General features: G+C 44.0%; 1 gene segment (V, D, J or C); it reads left to right on the forward strand.

The window, feature by feature from the left end:
* Positions 1-180: 180 nt before the first annotated feature.
* LOC128399224 (immunoglobulin heavy constant mu-like) lies at positions 181-10,092 on the forward strand. The segment is given in 5 exon segments: positions 181-227; positions 6,121-6,377; positions 7,123-7,446; positions 8,214-8,549; positions 9,698-10,092. Coding segments are annotated over 5 exon segments (1,359 nt in total).
* The last annotated feature ends 10,088 nt before the right edge of the window (positions 10,093-20,180 follow it).

The raw sequence follows: 20,180 nt of genomic DNA on the forward strand, positions 1-20,180 counted from the left end.
CGTGGCCGCTTTTGGTTGCAAATTATAGCCCCCACCCCAGACATCACTCCACCACAATATGTTGTTTGTCTGTTTTCAGACCTTCATGTCAGCACCAAGGACATCTACCATCACTTTCCTTTTTTGGAGACAGTTTCCAAGAACATTAGGAGAAAACACTGAAGACTTCATAGAACTAAGATGACTTTCCAGGAGAAATGGACCATGCAAGGTCAACCTTTGATACGGTGAGTGAAAGGGGCCTACTTCCAGGCTTTGGGAAGATAGAAAGATAAGAAAAGACTCTTTCTAGGATCAGTCAACTATCATGGAAAGGATGTAGGTTGTAATAGGCTTGGGCATAAGTATTAGTATTTCCATTTGAATTCTGGTTTCTCATATTGATGGGCTTCCCAACTAATGCAGATTTTAACACTTGGTTACTGCCACCTCCCTGCTGAACTCAAGAGAGACTTAAACATAACAAAAACTCCCCAATAGCCACCTTAGGCCCATGTTCAGCTTGGAGCTGCTGCATGTGATATTTGCAGCACACTGGAAGGTAGCCTACCTGCAGCCCATCAGCCCAACACTTAGGCCAACTTTCCAGCTGACAGCTTAAGGGGGAGGAGTAGGGAGTAACCGGGCTGCCTACAAGATGCTCAGATGAGCAGCTTGCTTCTCTGGGATATTTAATGTGAAATGTTGATTGATTTCAATTCTCACAATTTGGTATATATTCCTGGTATCAGTAACCTTTCTCCTCACCCCTCTGCTTTGACATGCACAGCAATGGGGATGCCCCCAGGGAGCCGGCATTCTATGAGGAGATGTGCTAGGCCCCAACTGAATTATAGGTCTTGTGGCTGGAATACTGCACGTCCTCCACCATTCCTAAATTGTGACAAGAAGGAAGCCTCCTTAGTCAGCAGCACCCCTTTGAGAGGCAACACTGCAGAAGCTCAGCTGGGAGACGTGCAAGTCTTCTACATCCATTGCCTATTGAGGTATCTAGGGCCTCTAGGCAGGGCAAGAAAAGCTATTGGAACCTCTCTTGACATCCAGTGCTCAGTTGGGGGTGGAGTATGCAAGAGCTGGGTGGCACCCTGATCCTTTGCAGCTTTGGAAATGTTAGGGAAAGCACCCAGCAACCCCCTAGCTTCTCAGAATCTCACCAATCAGCTACAACAGCATCAAGCCTTTCAGATAGCAGCAATAATCAGGAGTGCTCAGCTAGGCAAAAGAGGATTTGTGCTCCTTCAGCTACAGCTTTGGAAATAATGGGAGGGGGGACTCCTAGAACCCACCTAGCTTCTCTGAAGCACACCACCTACTCGTGAGATACTAGCTCTTTCAGATCCATAGCAGCTATAGCTAGGCCAAGGAAGCAACAGGGCTGGGTGACTCTTCTCTGAGCTGATGGAAGAAGTTCCCAGCATCCTCATAGCTTTTCTGTAGCTAACCTCTGAGCTGGGATAAATGCAAGCTACTTAGACTAGTGCAGAGGTAGAGGGAGCAGCCGGTGTCTTTCTGAAGCTCAGTGCTGAGCTCAGGAAGAGTGGGGTGGCTTCTGCTCAGCTATGCCTTTGGGGTAAGCTCCTAGGATCTCAGAAGCTGAGAAGCATGCAAGCCATTCAGATCTACAGCAGCTATACCTGAAGCAGGGGAGCAACTCTTTCCAATGGCCAGTGGTCAGCTGGGGAAAAGTTTGGCATCCTGTTGGGCTACAGGCTAGGAGTAACTTCTGGGAGCCTTCCACTCTCCTCCCTCTTTTTCTCCAAAGCTGGGATAAGGAAGCTTTCAAGTGTTGTGTTCCAACCAACACACCATTAGGAAGATTGAAGGAATGCTAGGGATCTCAACCTTCCTTAAAATCAAGCTCTCGGCTTGGAGAGCTATGTGGCTCTGGGCTTCAGTAAAGACAGAGATTGCAGAGAGAGCACCTGGACCTCCCTACAGCCTGCAACTTTACTGGCAGGTGTGCAGATCTGAGCTCAGTGGTAGCTTTCAGTAAACTTCTAAGGTAGCAACCAGCTTCTGCTCCTCCCCGCCATTAGTGTAAGCAGGAATATGTGCTGTCCTTTCCATTAAGCCCAGTGAAGAGCACTAGGCTCTCTTGTTTCTCTGAAGCAGTGTCCTTCACCCCTGGACCCCAGACAGTGACTCTCTGGGGTTTCAGCCCAGGAGAATATTCCAACCCTACCTTGAGGTTCTGTGAGTTAAACATGAGATTTCCTGCGTGCAGAGCAAATGTTCCACCCCTGACCTGTGCTATCCCTGCTCTACCACTGAGCTACCCCTGTACCCCAATGTATAACTGTTGCTGGGTTTCTTAAGTGCTTTTCTGCTGAGCAACTTGCAAGCCCCCTGGCTAATTGGGAGTCCTGGGAGGGAACATTGGAAGATGCTTCACCACTGAACTATGGGCCTTCCTGAAAGGGTCTCTGTGGGTCTCTGAAAGCCAGTGCTCCCCTTGAAGACTGGTGTGATAGTGCTCACTTTGGCAGCCCTTATACTAAAATTGGAACGATACGGGCGCAAGGATGGATGACTGGTGTGATAGTCACACAACTACAGATCAGGTTCAGAAATGGTAGGGGCTTCAAATTAACTCTGCCAGCTAAGGAGCAGCTTTAGGAAAACCTAGGGGCAAGCCACTGCCTTTCCTTACCCTTGTGGAAGGCCAGCATAGAGCAGGTAGGTATGTCATAGAGTTGTAGAGTTGGAAAGGTCATCGAGTCATTTATATGCTTGCCTTATGTCCAGTTTCCAAGAGATCTCAGCTAGCCTCCCCAAACACTCCAGACTTCTCCATTTAGCTGAGAAGTATGAGAATGCTGAGGAGCAACCAACACTCATTTAAAGGGTTTTAAGGTTCTATCTACCCTTGCTTTCTGCAAACCTCTGGGTGGTTGGGTTTGCACAACAGCACCAGAGCCTCTCGTGTGAGTGTTATCTTTTGGAAGACTGGTGGGAGCCGCTGGTCTCAGCTGACTCCTTTCTGGGGTTGTAGACTCAGGTGTAAGTGATGCAGTTCTCAGAAAGCTGTGGAGATGTGCAGTGATGGCCAAACTTGGCCCTCCAGCTGTTTTTGGACTACAACTCGCATCATCCCTAGCTAACAGGACCAGTGGTCAAGGATGATGGGAATTGTAGTCCCAAAACAGCTGGAGGGCCAAGTTTGGCCATCACTGCTCTAGTGTTTCTGAAAGCAGCTGCTCAACACAGTGAGGGGCTTAATGGTGGGCTGCAACTTGCAGGTGTGTGAGACACCCATAAAACTGCACTACTAGCATACAAAGCCATAATAATAATAATAATAATAATAATAATAATAATAATACAGCTTGGGACTCTTAAATACTGTGTCCCAAGCTATTTAGGACTTTGCATGCTAGTAATGCAACTTTATGGGTGCCTCACATAGTAATGACCATTTGAGAACTATGATCAGAAGGGAAGGCCTGTTAGTAGCACTGCCGTGGGTGCTGCCTAGTTGGCACTGGCAGGGCCTTCTCGATGGTGGTTCCCTATTTGTAAAATGTCCTCCCTGGGGAAGTGCATCTGTCTCCCTCATTCAGGAGGGATTTAAAAATACTGCTTTTCATCCAGACATTTGATGGTTGAAAGACATTGCCCTTGGCAACCCTGAAATTATTAGCTCTGAGGATTGCGCATATCTATTGTACACCATACATTTAAAGCATATGGCTTTCCCTCCCTCCACCTCCAAAACCCTGAGAAGTGTAGCTTACCGCTCACAGGACTACAGCTCTCAGCTGGAATTGTAGTTCTGCTTGTGGTGAACAAAGGTTTCCAACATCATTTGAGGGAAGCCCTATGCTTTAAATATATGGTGTTGCTGTGACTCATGTTTAAATGTTTTTATATGTTCTTAGTGTTTTAATTAATTTATATCTTTTTGCTACTGTTGTTCCATTGGATGAAAGGGGTGAGGTAGAAATTTAAACCACTGAGCCTAGGACTTGCCGATCAGAAGGTCAGCGGTTCAAATCCCCGCGACAGGGTGAGCTCCTGTTGCTCGGTCCCTGCTCCTGCCAACCTAGCAGTTCAAAAGCACGTCAAATTGCAAGTAGATAAATAGGTACCGCTCCGGCGGGAAGGTAAACGGCATTTCCGTGCGCTGCTTTGGCTCACCAGAAGCGGCTTAGTCATGCTGGCCACATGACCCGGAAGCTGTACGCCGGCTCCCTCGGCCAATAAAGCGAGATGAGCACGGCAGCCCCAGAGTTGGCCACGACTGGACCTAATGGTCAGGGGTCCCTTTACCTTTTTAAATGAATACTCACTAAGCAGTTCTCCAACTGACAACCCACCACAAAGAAATCTAATAGGGAGCAGGGCATTTTCTGGTACCTAACACCCATCTGTGAGGGAGATTAATAGCTTCAGGAAGGCCAGTGGGAGCAACTGGTCTTGTCCCAGCCTCCCTGAAGCTTGGCAAGAGACACATAAGCCTTCAGCACCAATTCTGGAAAAGCTGTGAGGCATCTAAGCTCTCCTCACTCAGTACCCTTGTGGAATCAGCACTTAGCTAGGAGGTGAACCAGTCTCAAGTTCCTTCTTTGTGAAGGCTCCTGCACAAGTGCTGTATATCTCTCTGTGTATATGTGTGTTTTGAAGGGGAAGATATTCTGCGACTTCTGTGACTGCCAGAGTTCGAGGCCTTGTATTGTTATTCATATGGCCACATCCACACTATACAGTTGAAGCGTTTCAATACCACTCTAAACAGTCATGGCTTTCCCCAAAGAATTCTGGGGGCTGTAGTTTGTCGTTAAGGGTGCTGAGAGTCAAAAGGAGGCCCCCATTCAGCTCAAAGTGTTATTGCTGACAAAGTTCCCTTTCGAGAGGGGCTGGTTGTTAAACAACTCCAGAAATTATACTTCTGGGAGGGGGCTAGGGGTCTCCCAACATCTCTCCACACCACTGACAAACTACACCTCCCAGGATTCTTTAGGGAAAGCCATGACTAGCATGGTGTAAGAATATGGTACATATTTCAAATAGCAATAGATGCTTAGTAATTGGTTGTGGGGTGTGAGAGAGAAAATTTCTTTGAGAATTTGGTAGGGTTAGGTAACTTTATTCTGATTGGGCTGGATAGTAGCAGATGCTGATTGGCCGGAGGTTATAGAGTGGTGAGTTAATTGTCAGTTAGGAAACATGAGGCATAGGCAAACTTGGCCCTCCAGATGTTTTTGGCCTACAACTCCCATGATCCCTAGCTAACAGGACCAGTGATCAAGGATGATGGGAATTGTAGTCCCAAAACAGCTGGAGGGCCGAGTTTGCCTATGCCTGGGAAAGATGTTGGGATGTGAAAGCTGAGATGGGGAAAAGGGAGTTGAAAAGAAACATGTGAGGAAGAGACGAAAGTACAGCTGAGGCCTGAATATTCATACCCACTGTTTTTATTAATGTTCGTCAGTAGAATGGATCCAATGGTTGAGATGGGGCTGGTCCTGTGTCTAGAAATTATAAGTTCTACTTCTCCCATCCTTTCTGAGAATGGGTCCTATCATTTATCCTTGCCACTTCTCCCAAGAAAACTCGTTATTCACCACTGAATCAGAACAATCCACAGAAAAACCGTTTGATGTTTGTTCTAATTCAGTGATAAACAACTGTTTGTTTTTTCCCCTGGAGATAGTGACAGGACAAGTGGAAGTGTCGATGAAGAAATCATCCTGTGTAAAGGTCTTACCAAAATAAGGTTGAAGAAGTGGGGCTTTTTTAAGTTGGCTAAACTGTCCAACCTGTCAGAAATGCAACCACAGAATCTTGGACGGTCAGAGGTAGAATGCACCCAAGGACCTGGCCTGGATTTATGTATTTTATTTTATTTAACAAAAACTATATACTGCTTGATTGTAGGAAAACCTCAAAGCAGCTTACAATAAATATTAAAGTTATAAATAAAAGCAGTTAAAACAATTTTAAACATTGAGAGGCAATTAAAATAGCTCAGCTCAGATAAGCAATCCCAGCTAAAAATGAAGCATCTTCCCCCAAAAAACCACCCTTATTATTATTATTATTATTATTATTATTATTATTTGTTTCCTCAGCTTGCCAATCTGCCCCACATGTCTTTCCTCTCATTCCATCTTCTGGGAGTATCTCCAACAATGAAAGCATCACTATTGGCTGCTTGGCCCAGGATTTCCTGCCTGGCTCACTCACTTTCTCTTGGGATAATGATGAAGACGAGGCAATCGAGTTTACGGAATTTCCTTCTTTCTTCAACTCCCGTGGGACTTTCACTGCAAGCTCCAAGGCAATTGTCCCTGCCGCAGCTTGGAAGCATTTTAATCCATTCTACTGCAAGGCTGCTCACTCTCTTGGAAACAGAACAGAAGAAATTGTCCGTCCGAGTAAGTGAATTTATTTGACTTGTTGTCTACGAAAAAACAAGATTTCCCAGCAGCCAACAGCAGCTCAAACCAGGGGATTAGCATAAAGGAGTCAGAAAGTGCTAAGGAACTCTTAAAAGACCAAATGCTTGATTTCTGCATGGTCTTTTATGGGAAGTGGCCTCTTCTGACAAGGACCAGCTATATATCTTCCATCCAATAACTAACTAGGGTTCCCTTATGTCTGGATTTCCCTGTTGCATCAGCAGTGTGTGTGTGTTCTTTTTTGCCCTCCAAATATGGCAACCCTATAACTAGCTAGTTCCCAAAGGACCACATACCTGTCTGTATTCTTAACACACTGAATAATTACCTAAGTTCAGAACGAATGCTTTTCTGCATAGGGTGAAGATTAATTTATGTAAAAGAGGGAAAGCGTTTCAAATCCATTTGAAACCTGGCCCCTAATCCGAGATATAGGTGAATAGGATACGATTGCCTTGTAGCATGGGAAATGAACTAGTCATGTGCTCAACAATGCTCTTACACTGTCATTCATTCTGAGAGTGAGCCTTCACTCTGTGGGATGAACCCATTGAAATGGATAGGGAAATGCTTGTCTAGAAACACAACCTTCTAGAAGACAATCTCATGAGTCTTGTGAATGTGGGTTCCTCGATAGACCTGGATCTGCAGTTCCCCTTGAGTTGCTGGATTCATCTGCAATAAATTAGTTTACCTTCTGCCACTTCCCTTCCTTCTGCAGTAGTGCGCCCAGACTCTCCGCCTAACATTATCATCAGCTCACCACTCCTAAAGGATTTTGCGGGGTCCCCCTTGAATGCCACCATCACCTGCACTGCTATAAATCTGCACACTCAGAAGACCACAATCCAGTGGCTGAGGGATGGAAAAGTTATTGAATCTGATGAGCCCACCACCATACGGATCTCAAAGTGCAGCTACAGTGTGAGGAGTGAGCTAACAATCACCAAGAACGACTGGGACAATGGCAAGAAGTTCTCCTGCAAAGTGTCCAACGAGAGATTCAGTGGGATAAAGAACATCAGCAGACCCCTTATTTGTGGCGGTAAGTTATTATATTCCATCAGAGCACCGGAAAGCCGATTGAAACATTCAAGACAACAGGGGCATCTTTCATTTCTGTCATAAGGAAGAAGCACTCAGTATATATGGTTGCATTCTGAACACGGGAGAAATATTAGCTTTGGGCTAAAACTGAGGTAAGATTTCATGAAAATCTACATATGCCGAAACGCTCAACAAGAGGTGAAAATCCTCTAGAAAGCAGAATTATAATAGGTAAGCAGATTTTATGGCAAGGTCTGAAGGCACTTAAGCACCATAGTCCAGCAATGTTATCCTTCAGCATATGCTAGGATACTGCTGAGATACGTAGATCCAACCTTGGTTTCAGTGTTCTGTGAGACCTCAGTCTATGTTATGGTACTCATAGTCCCCATACTTTCTGCTGATCCAATTCTGACATTATTTCTAGTGGGGGAGGAATCAAGTTTCCTTGTGATTCTTAATATTCTTACAAATGAATGCCTTGTGCATTTGGGATTCTACCAAGAGCACAGTGTAGAATCATTGACTCTGGCAAATCAGTGGATCACCAAGGAAAGGAACTTGTGCGGCAACTAGGTCTCCCATCTACAAGCCCTCACACACAAACCCCTTGAATATGGCACTATCGTGGGAAAGGGAAATTCTCTATTCTGACTTGGACATAAGCAATGGAACTCTTTGAGGACATTGGATGCTTGAATCAGATATACGTTGGGGTTGTCATAAATGTTGTCCTACTCTGGATCTCAATGCTCTTCTTCTTAGGTCTTTCCATCCCTGTCACGGTTGAGACCATCCAACCTTCCTATGCTGATATTTACCAGACCAAGTCAGCCAAGCTGACCTGCAGAATTTCCAACATACCCGATGAGCAAGACCTGAAGGAGCTGAACGTCACCTGGACAAGAGCATCCGATGACAAACCCCTGGACACTGCACTGGAAACGTATCACGATGAAGAAAACAGCGATCTGATATATGCAGATGCAGTAGCTACTGTGTGTGTAGACGAGTGGGAAAAAGGAGAAACTTTCAACTGCAAAATTATTCACCCAGATTTATTTCCTTCAATGGAAGTCAGGTCCCTGAGCAAGCCTCAAGGTAGGTGCCTATTTTACATCAGCTTTAAAAAAAAAAAGCGACCCTCGGTGTCATTGATTTTAGCAGTTTCGTTCTGTCTTCACAATCATTTAACACACATTATCCTAACATGGTGGTCTCCCCAGATGTTCTGGACTATAACTTCCAAAATCAGCAAATATGGGCATAGCAGCTGGGGCTGATGAGCTTTGTGGTCCAAAACATCTGGAGAGCACCAGTTTGCGGAAGAGGGATTTAACACGCATCTGAATCTAAGCAATCGTTGTTGGAATTAATAAGCTATCCGTCCAATGCCTGCCCAGCGGGCATGTACAGTATGGGCTTCCATGTGCCAAAGGGTCTCAAGCAGGCAACAAAAAGAAAACATCAACTTAGCTCCTAGCATGCTGTCAAAAATCCTTAGTATTGTCCATATGACTTAATAGGTTATAAGTTATATGAGGCTGCTCTTAGAGTAGATGAAGCCCCTATTCCAGGGGTCAGCAAGGTTTACCTCGCCTGGGCCGGTTCACTCCCAAGGAGATCGCTCCATGGGCTGGATCGCATCTGCGCAGACGCAATTTTCAGCATCTGCACATGCACAGATGCGATTTTCGGTGCAGCGGAAATAAGTCCCTGCTCCGCACTGTGCTGGTTTAGCGAAGCGTGCGGGAGCTCGCCAAGCGGACGGCTCGTTTGGGGGCAGCTCATGGGCCATTTAAACGACTCCTGTGAGCCGCTTGTGGCCCATGGGCGGCAGGTTGCCAACTCCTGCTCTATTCTCAGCCCACGTTAGCAATGAAGAGATGTTTGTCCCCACTTGCTTCATAGTATCATGTAAGCCATAGTCTCTCTGTCTCTCTTATGCTCTTCCACTCTTTTTACACACTCAGAGCAGTGGACCATGTCATCACAGCCTTTAATAAAAATCCAGATTTAGAAAGCCATTGCATCAAAACTCTTATCTGGTCATCTTTCGTCATTGTCCATTTCACCTCCTAGTAGGCTTCTACCAATCTTCTCACAGGTTTTTCTGACTCTCTCAAACCATACAAATGAGGTCATAGTTAAGAAAAGGAAAGTGGGGGAAAGATGGTTAGCAATGTACTTAAAAAACAAAACCATGCATTTGATATTCTCTTCACACACACCCTCCTTTAACCTTCCAGATGGCAACCCCTCTGCTCCACATATCTACATCCTTCCTCCTCCTTCGGATCAGCTGGCTCTGCAGGAAACAGCCACCGTCACTTGTTTGATGAAAGATTTCTCCCCTCCTGAGTTCTTTGTCAAATGGCTGCGGAATGATGAGCCCGTGGATGCTTCCAAATACTTCACTAGCACAGCCACCCAGGAGTCCAAGGCACCCAAGCGGTATTATGCCTATAGCATGCTGAACGTCAACGCAGAAGAGTGGAATTCTGGAACTACTTACACTTGCATGGTGGGGCATGAGATGTTGCCCCTCCAGACGTCTCAGAAGACCATAGACAAGAATACGGGTAAACCAACCGTTGTCAACGTCTCCCTCGTGCTCTCCGACACCGCCAGCACTTGCCAGTAACCATTCTTGTCAAGCCTCCTGCATATCTTTCACATCTCCCTAATTCTACCACCATCTATTTTCCTTGTGTCTCCATTTGTTTAATTATTGGCCTTTCTTGTGGGGGAAAAGAGGGGTGATGTGCCCTAAATGATGTAGAATTAACTGGCCACATCTTTCTGAAATAAAACAATAGTTTGAAATAAAGAAAGTTTAATACAAGGAGACAAATCTGGATTGTTGTTGGAAATTCCGGTAAAAGGATAAAAAAAATAATTTTCAGGATACAAGCATTATGATGGGATGTAAAGCTTCCACTCGCAGCATTTTCTCAGCTATGATCTGGAATTTTCAAGGGATGATAAAAGCATTAGACATTAAACACCCAGTTAGACACCCAGCCTTCCCTTGTGTATTGCATTGCAAGTATCAGATTTGTCAACCTCACCATACCTTTCCCTTGCTAGCTCTTTGGCTTTTACTCTTATAGCTTTGTCTCCCATTACTTTCTCTTCTCCACAAACACAAACGTCACTGTAGTCTTTCTTCAAAATGAATAATTCCTCCATGTGGGGCGGAGAATATCTGTTTTAGGTGTCTAGGACCACACATTTATTATTTCACTCCTAAGGATATATAATGGTGCTGACGTCGTTGTTTAATTTAGAGCAATCCAAGGATGTTTCAGTGTAAAATTCCCCTAAAGAACCAAAAGAAGCTACTCAGGACCATGCAGAGAGTGTTTCATGACATGTCTTGCGTGTTGCTTTCAAAAGTGTGGTTGTAAAAGCAAATTGACATCTTTGATGGCTCTTCAGAGGGAACCCTATGTCCACACATCGCAGGTGCTTTGAAAAAGGGGCTTAACACCAACACAAAAACACCAATTTTGGCAACACTTTTTTAACTTAGTGGGTTGTTGTTTTTTCAAAAAGTTAAAGGTAAATCCTTTTTAAAGGAGGGATTAGGGTAGCATTTCAATGCTAATGACATTTTGTGGAAGTAGCCAACAAATTGCACAGACAAGGAACAGCCTTCCCACTAGAACAGCTGGAAGTGCTCCTGTCTTTCTCACATAGCAATGACATTGCAAAAACATTTCCATAAGCACAAAAAATTAATATAAAATGATAGCAGATTTCTTCTAATATCAACACACTGGCGCACAAATAAATATTTATAAATATCATGCCTAGAAAGAAGTGATTTTCAGTTTCTGCAAGCACACACGGGTTTATCATTCTGCAACCCTGATCCATCTTATCTTTATTTTTGTATTGCATCTCAAAGCAAAGACTAAAAAAAGTAATAAAACCTGTGTGCATAAACAATCACAATTTAGGTGGACCTAGGGCACTGGATGCTTCCATTTATGTTCACCACAGCACACATTTAACAAGTTCCAAATGCACAATATGATAATGGTGGCATTGATGCCATCAGAGAAGTTTCCCATGTGTCAGTGAATTCCATTTTTGTGGTTTCTTTGGCAAAGCTAGAGTATATATCTAAAAAAAGGATCATCACTTTGTCCGTGATCATCTAAAACTTGAAAAATGTAGCATTGCAATTTCCAAAAATCACTTTGTCCATTGTGATGAAAAGATCTAGAGCTTCATTAAGATAGGAAGTAATCTAAACCTCTACTAGTACAAAGTAAAGAAAAATGTGATGGTTGCATTTGTTATGGCTGACAATGGCTACTACCCACAATGGCTGTGCTCCACCTCCGCTATTGGAGGCAATATGTCTCTGAATACCAGTTGCACACCAATACTCTTTAATTCTCTCCCAATGCACAGCAAGAGAGACACATAGGACAAAACTAAGCCAGTTGTTTCATTTCAGTTTGACAAAAGTGCAGGCATTGTCCTTCCCACTCCGAAACATTTCCCACTCCTTCTTGGAAATGGTGGATGTAGACAGCAGAGGAGTAACTGAGCAGCATCTCAGTCCACAGCAGAATGTGGAGGCTATGGAGAACACCTTGATAACTTCAGTCATTGTTTCTTGGTAATGAGTTGCAGCCCAATGCAATTTATTTTGGGAACAGATAGATTCTATTGATGCTCAGCTTCCGTTCATATTTGGAGACAGGTTAAATTGGATAGTTAGTGCTCCTGGAGTGGGAACTGCCTTCTCCTGTAGCATGTGACTTGGGTAATTTGTTCTACTGACACCTTACTGCGCTAAACCCTCCATCTGCCTCTGTTAAAGAAAGGTTTAGATTGTGCACTTGTTTTGCTGAGGATAAAATCTGAAAGGAATCTACAGGGAGTAGGTGAGGCTAGTAACTGCACTCATGTTCACAAGATACAGCACACCAGTATAACGGAATGAGCTGACTTCTGAATTTATAAATGTAAGTTCAACCTTTGCCCCAGTTACAAAGAATACTGTGGCTTTGGGCAGGCTACTTTATCTCTCATTCCATCTCATCTGCACTACTAGCAACAATTGAGATACTCATTGGAAGGCAATTTGTAGGTTCATAAGTGTTGCACAGAATGCTAAAGCATTCAATCATTTCGGAAGGTAGAGAGCCATATTCTGCAGCAGACCATTGGTTGGAAAATTCCAAATGAAACCCATGTGTGATTCATAAGATAAACTCTCAAAAATGCACCTCAAGGCTGAGACATCTCTTCCCTCTGAAGAGTGCATTTTAATATTACTGTCTACTCACGGATCCTAAACACTGTAAAAAAAAATTTTTTTAACCAAAAACAGTATGGTAGGCTCTGCTTGCAACTTATAATACAGTACAATATCCAATGCTGTCATGAACGACACAAAAATCATTCAGGCCGGGTGGTCAGTTATTGCAAGACTACTGAGGGCTCTATGTGGTTTAGAGAGCATCATTTGGAGCAAGGACTCCTTAACACCTTTCAGCAAGCAAGCTGTGCCATGCAGAACTCCTAAAAGTGCTATAGTTCCCTCAACATGAGCTCAGCTCATGTTGGATATAGGCCAAATCCGCGCCATGTTGCTAGCACAACCAAAGGCAGAGATACTAAAGCGTTTGCAACATTTTGTCCTTTGGTGCAGCATGTCACCATTCCATCCCTTCGCTAAATCAACTCCTCTTTCCCCTGCCTATCCCCGACTCCACATGCCACATGGCATTGTCAAGACTGGATTGTGCCCAGTCTAAAGACGGAATTGTCTTGTTTCTCAGTGTGCCTGTTTCACATTCCTTTCCCAGTTTTCCCCGCAAAAGTAACCTACTTTTCTCTCCTGTGTCACTTCGCTACACTGAGACGTCCCCATCTTTCTAAACTCCAGAAGAATCTGACCTGCATGTATTGTCCAAAGCTTACCTAGATGGGTTCATAGATGCTGACGACGATGAAGAGCTCGAAAGCCTGTCATCCATCCTTTCCACTTTCATCATTTTCTTCCTCGTGAGCCTTTTCTACAGTGTCACCGTGACTGTCATCAAGGTAAAATGCAAGAGGGGGTTCTGAAGCAAGAGGCCTTTGATCATGCTTTGCAACTGAGGACTAATAGTAACTCACTTATAGCTGGTAGGGTAAGAAACTACAATGGTTTTCAAGGGGGTGAGACCAAGCTAAGGTTCAAGAAAATATGATTCAGTGGTACCTCGGTTTAAGAACAATCCTGTTTATGAATGTTTCAGTTTACGAACTCCGCAAAACTGGAAGTAGTGTTCCAGTTTGCAAACTTTACCTCGGTCTACAAACGGAAACTGAACAATGGAAGGGCACCAGCAGCAGGAGGTCTCATTAGGGAAAGCACGCCTCGGTTTAAGAATGGATTTGGTTTAAGAACAGACTTCCGGAACGAATTAAGTTTGTAAACTAAGGTACCACTGTATTTTGCAAAGCGTTAGGGTTATATAAGTCAAAGGACTATTATTCTTAGACAAGTCATGTGTGTATATCATGTAAACATAGGACTATTTTTCAGAAATGTAGATTAAACTCTCCCCCTCACTGTGTGGATATTTTATTTCAGCAGTTGCATATAGACCCTCTGCAGATCTAACCATCTAACTGTGAGTGAGGAAGATGAGCCCTGCCAGTTCTGATTGCCCAATAAAAGTATCTCCCCATGCTACTGGAATAGAGTTTTATTGCATCACTAAATAGCAGTGATGAATGGGACAGCAAGTTGTGAAAGAGTGGAGGGCTATACGGCTTTATTTTTGTACAGGCAAACATTAATTATGGTTGTTTTCCAATTCCAGGTGAAATAACAAAGTGAAGGGTCATCTGAAGATGGGCAATAAGTTGCCTAACATAAAGGACTGTATATTCTTTCAGTTTCTTTCATCAGCAGCATAATCAAGGACTTAATATTTCTCCATTCACTTTTGGGGAAGGTTGACTGGACAGATGACATTTCTGTCTTGCTTTGTCTCATCATGTAGCTGGGAACAAGTCCTATCAAACTAAATGGGACTAATATATGACTAGACATGCATGGCCTTTTGCTGCCAGTATTCCATTTGAACTGGACCTATTGGACTGGTTGTTTATCCTTCAAACATGTATGCTATAATTTTGCCTTCCTTCAGTGTGTGTGTGTGTGTGTGTGTGTGTGTGTGTGTGTGTTGTATTCAACTAAGTACTACTTAAAGTAGACCTAATGAAATTAATTGAAGACAGAAGTGCCTGGCGTGCTCTCGTCCATGGGGTCACGAAGAGTCGGACACGACTAAACGACTAAACAACAACAACAATGAAATTAATTAAACTCAATTATCCCTTTTAACTACAATGCGTCTACTCTGATTTAGGACTAGCATTGCATACCACCCATCGCTGTGACTCTGTTGTGGTCATATTTCATTTTGGCTATTTTTGCCTACCTAGTCTAAACCCCAAAAGAGGATATTGCAATTTCAACTCTGAATGCAGTAGACAGAGTATTGTACCACATATACCAAACAGAATGTTTGCCTTTACTCCTGTTGTACATTAAGCTTACATTTCTTATGAACGTTTTACATTACTGTTACTGTATCTACTTTTCTAGTTTTAAGTGTATCCCACATTGCATCCAGAGGCAAGAAAGGGTTCAGTTTATTCAAGAAAACCCTTTTTATGACTAAAAAAAGCTTTATCTCTTGAAAAGTTTTTTTTAAAGGAGCTTCCCAAGAACAAATAGAAAGAAAGAATTCCCTATCCCCATAATGGAGCAGGCGGCAATGCCAGCAAAATGCATTACAGCAGTACCTCGGGTTAAGAACTTAATTCATTCTGGAGGTCCGTTCTTAACCTGAAACTGTTCTTAACCTGAGGTACCACCTTAGCTAATGGGGCCTCCCGCTGCCGCCACGCCGTCGCCGTGTGATTTCTGTTCTCATCCTGAAGCAAAGTTCTTAACTCGAGGTACTATTTGTGGGTTAGCAGAGTCTGTAACCTGAAGCGTATGTAACCTGGAGCGTCTGTAACCTGAGGTACCACTGTACACCACAGGTGAACATGGGTAGCTGGCAGATGCCAGATACCTTTGTTGTTGTTGTTAGAAAAGGTTAAGAGTGGATGCCATGCTTCTATAAAGTCATCTGAGTCTTGAGGAACGTTTAATACTTTAACATACTTAGCTAGTTTCTCCATCAGTGCTACCATCCACATGTTCTGTCTCCACGGAGAGAGTTGAAGATGACCCAGATTTTTCCATTTCTGCACAATATGCTGCAAAGCCACCACAAGGAGGAATGTAATTAGTTCTTTGTGTTGTAGGTCTTTATCAATGCTCGATAAAGGTGCTCATTAAAGCCAACTGTGGTGTGCAATACACAGTCTGTTGTGTTATGAGATTTATTTCATTGAAAATATTCATCCAGAATGGTTGGTGTTTGCTACATGTCAACCACTTACCATATACAGTCAGGGACTGATGGAGGGTACCGACTCCATCACAGGGGAGAGGAGGATGGGTCCATGTGACTGCCCTTTTGTGGAGTTAAATACCACCAAGGCAGAATTTTGAGTGTGTTTTCTCTGATATTACTGGAGACAGACCTTAGTGGCGTTTTTGGCCCACGTATTACACCCCTCTGCTTTCTCCATCTCTATTCACAAATCCAACTTCCAAACTTGCTTTGTTGAATCAATCAGACCTAATTAGAGATCACCAAGTATTTTGTAGATAACATCTTTTTCAGAGTCAGATTCGTGTTGAGAATCAAATTTCCCAATGTTGCTAAAGACATGGTTGCTTGTGGACTAATTGTTGGGTTCAAGATGAAGTGAAGTGCCTGGTACAAGTGCAGCCATTGTTAGAATTCCTGTTCCATGATTGCTGTCTTTCACATGATGGTGTATGTTTTGACTCCACAAAGTGGGAAGTGACGGAGACAGGGTGTTTGTGTTACTGTGTTACTGTGTTCTGTGAAGTGGGACTATTGTCCTTTGTTTTTTCTTTGCTGTCTGATACTAGAGAGAGAGGGAGCCATGTTGCAGTGCTCCGTGTGTGTTTATATGCAAATAAAGTAGATTAGCCAAAATGCTGAGTTGCTGAGGTCTGTTACGCAAGCTGCGAAGACTCTGCGGATCCCTAAGTGTGTCGGTGTCTGTTGGCATTGGTTGCTGTGCTGTTCGGGCTGAAGAAAGCTAATGAAGCTCCTGAACGATCGACCAGGCGGGAGAGAACATGCCAGCTGGGCATGTGTCTCTGCCAGTGTCCTACTCGAATGTAGAACAAGCTCCTGACAGCAATCACATCTTTCTGTTCCCTAATTCATGTATAACTTATTCGCCTATCAGGTGCATGCCGCCATCATTAAGAAAAAACACCTTCCAGACTGTACAACCCTGCATGTTTCCAAACATTATATATTAAACCTCCCTCCTCGGAGTGGAACAGAGGTTGTAGTATGAATGGGCTCAGAGAGGAGATTGGAGGTGCTAGATGCAAATACCTTTTATGCCATACACAGGAGTTGGCTGCAACAAATGGGTTGAAGATGGACTTCAGAACATTTTTGTGTACAATGGTATATGACTGAGGATCTCAGCCTCAGATGTCTCCCTAAATATACAAATTGGATGAACAGCTTTTGCCAGTTTTTGAACAAGCCTGGGGATAGATAAATGGAGAAAAATGGATAAACAAAAATAAAAACCTTGGGACAACCATCAATTTCATTGTGGAATACGGCCAGTCCATGATAGATCTGTCTGCGTCCAAGTCTTTAAGTCTTTTCTAACATCTTTCAATAGCAGATTATACTTTAGCTTTTGAAAGTTAGGACGCATCCACACTCCTGCTTGTGCCATGCCTAGAAAACACATATTTGAGCTGTTTTCCCCTTGTGCCACTCCTTTTCAATGGCAATCCAGGAGGAACCCAATTCAGGGCCAGACTGTACGCTATTACATTATCACATATTCCAGCCAATCAAAAGCACCTGAAGAGAGTGAAAAGGTGGGTCATAACTGGGTGGCCTTGGGAGAGTCACAAAGGCCAGACAGAGGCCTAGATAACCACATTCACTCCCACTAGCAGCAGCCATTACTCATTCCTGGAGGAGAAATCCAGATTTACCATTTCTACCCAGGTGGCAAATTTTCTCCACACCTGTTATTCCCTCCCCCCCCCAAAAAAAAAATCAGGTTTGGCATGGAGAAAACATGTACCTGTTGTGTAGTTTGTTGTTGTTTAGTCGTTTAGTGGTGTCCGACTCTTCGTGAACCCATGGACCAGAGAACGCCAGGCACTTCTGTCTTCTGTCTTCTGTTGTGTAGTTAGATGACCACATACACAATGTTGCCTGTCTCTGTGTACATAGCATACTCTGCAACATGCCTCAGATGAAAATAGGGATGTTTTCATCTGAGGAATGCTGGAGGGTATGTCACACAGAGTCATTTTTAGGGGTTAGTGACAGAACTAAGACACTCTCTCTTCCTCCTTCCCCTGCCTCAGGAGGGCATGGGGTAGGGATGGAGGGCTCACCACGACTTCCCGCCTCCACTGTGCCAGGCCGTCACTTTGAAAGTGCCAGTTCCATTGCTCTTTTCCTGCCCATCGCCGCATGCATTCATGAAAACTGCAAACTAAAATGGTATTTTTCCTCCGATGGATTAGCATGGAGCATAATTCAACAGCTCCCATTAACACTGATTATGCTTGGACAGGAAATGTCACCACAAATGGTACTTCGGGGAAACATTCCATTCGCCATTCTGCCATCTTTGATGGCACCCAAAATCATCTTGCCCAAGGGCAGGACTCCCTCCACATGAGGAGTGACTTTTTAAAAACTCCTCAGAATGGTACAGGAGGTGATGTGCATCAAAGAGTTTGCTCAGTTGGAAGTGATTTCTTCATGTGAGCGTCTTGACGCCAAAGCAACCTGGGGAAAATTGCACCCTCCCAGTTCCATGACATGAAAATTGGAAAGTGTTTGGCGGCACTGAAAAGTGATATGGAATTAGATAATAAAAATAAATTCAAGGCCTCTGGGAGTGAGGCCTAGTCCTGCCTGAGGTATCTGCTTTCAGTGTTTTTAATGCTCTGGAATAGTAGGTTTCTTTATCACATATACTTTGCTTATACAACTCTTTTCAGCAAGTGATAAATCAGGATTTTATTCATTTCTTAAATAAATAATGTTAGAGGGTAGGGTGTGTGAACATGGAGGGAGGCTGTTTTGCCAGATTTTCCCACCAACCAAATTTCTGAAGTTTGAAAACAAGCAAACAAGGCAAGACAAACTATAATAGGGAAAGAGGAAGTTGTCTCTGAGCCAACCTTCATGTGGGCATCTTGGGATTCCAATTATAGCCCGTACCCCAGACATCACTCAACCACAACAATGTACTGCATCTGTTTTAAAACCATCATGTTAGTCCCAAGGACATCACAATCTACAATTTTCTTTTGGAGGGCAGTTTCTGTGAACATTAGGGAAAACTCTGAAGGCTTCATACAGCAGAGATGACTTTCCCAAAGAAACAGACCGTGGTGGCTTGAACCTGGCTGCCTCAACCATTTAATGACAGCCTTTGATGGGGTAAGTCAAAGGGAACTTTTTGTAATACAGTGGTACCTCGGGTTAATAACTTAATTCGTTCTGCAGGTCCGTTGTTAACCTGAAACTGTTTTTAACCTGAAGCACCACTTTAACTCATGGGGCCTCCTGCTGCCGCTGCGCCGCCGCTGCACGATTTCTGTTCTCATCCTGAAGCAAAGTTCTGAACCCGAGGTACTATTTCTGGGTGAGCGGAGTCTGTAACCTGAAGCGTATGTAATCTGAAGCGTATGTAACCTGAGGTACCACTGTAGGCTTGAGCATAAATACTAGTATTTCCATTTGAGTTCTGGTTTCTCGCATTGATTACTGCTTCCTGCTTTAAGGCTTGCTTATTGCCATCTGCCTGCTGAGCATAAGAGAGACTGGAGAGTAACTGGAAAAACAGCCTTCTCAGCTTGGCACTGCTGCAAGAAAAGCAGTTGGAACTTCTCTAGCATCCAGTGCTCAGCTGGGAGTGGAGTATGCAAGGTCTAGGTGGCTCCCTGATCCTTTGCAGCTTTGGAAATGTTCAGGGAAGCACCTAGCAACCTTCTAGCTGCTCTGATAGTCACTGCTTGGCGGAAACAGCACCAAACCTTTCAAACAGCAGCAGCATCTGTAGGAGAGCAATCAAAGGCTCTCTAAAGTCCTGTGTTCACCTAGGAAAAAGGTGGGCAGTGCTCTCCTCCCCCTTTGGCTGTGGCTTTGGAAATAATGGAGAACATCCTAAAATCCACCTAGCTTCTCTGAAGCATACAACCTTGCAATGCACCAAATATTTTGGCTCTGTAGCAGCAGAGCTGGGTGTTTTTTTTGCTGAGGAGGATGGGAAATTCTCCTGGCATCCCCATAGTTTCTCTGCAACTGGTTTCTGAGCTGGGATAAATGCAAGCTATTTAGACTATTGCAGATAGCGCAGGGGTTGAGGGAGAAGCCAGTGTCTTTCTGAAGCTCATTGCTGAGCTCGGGAAGGCTTCAGCTCAGCCGTGCCTTTGGGAACAATCATGGGGTAAGCTCCTAGGATCTGCTAGGATCTCAGTGCTCAACGGAGGGTCATACAAGCCATTTGGATCTACAGCAGCTATACCCGAGCTATAACTATCTCTCTGGCTGGTGG

Source organism: Podarcis raffonei, chromosome 13 (assembly GCF_027172205.1).
Source record: "Podarcis raffonei isolate rPodRaf1 chromosome 13, rPodRaf1.pri, whole genome shotgun sequence".
Taxonomy (NCBI): Eukaryota; Metazoa; Chordata; class Lepidosauria; order Squamata; family Lacertidae; genus Podarcis; species Podarcis raffonei.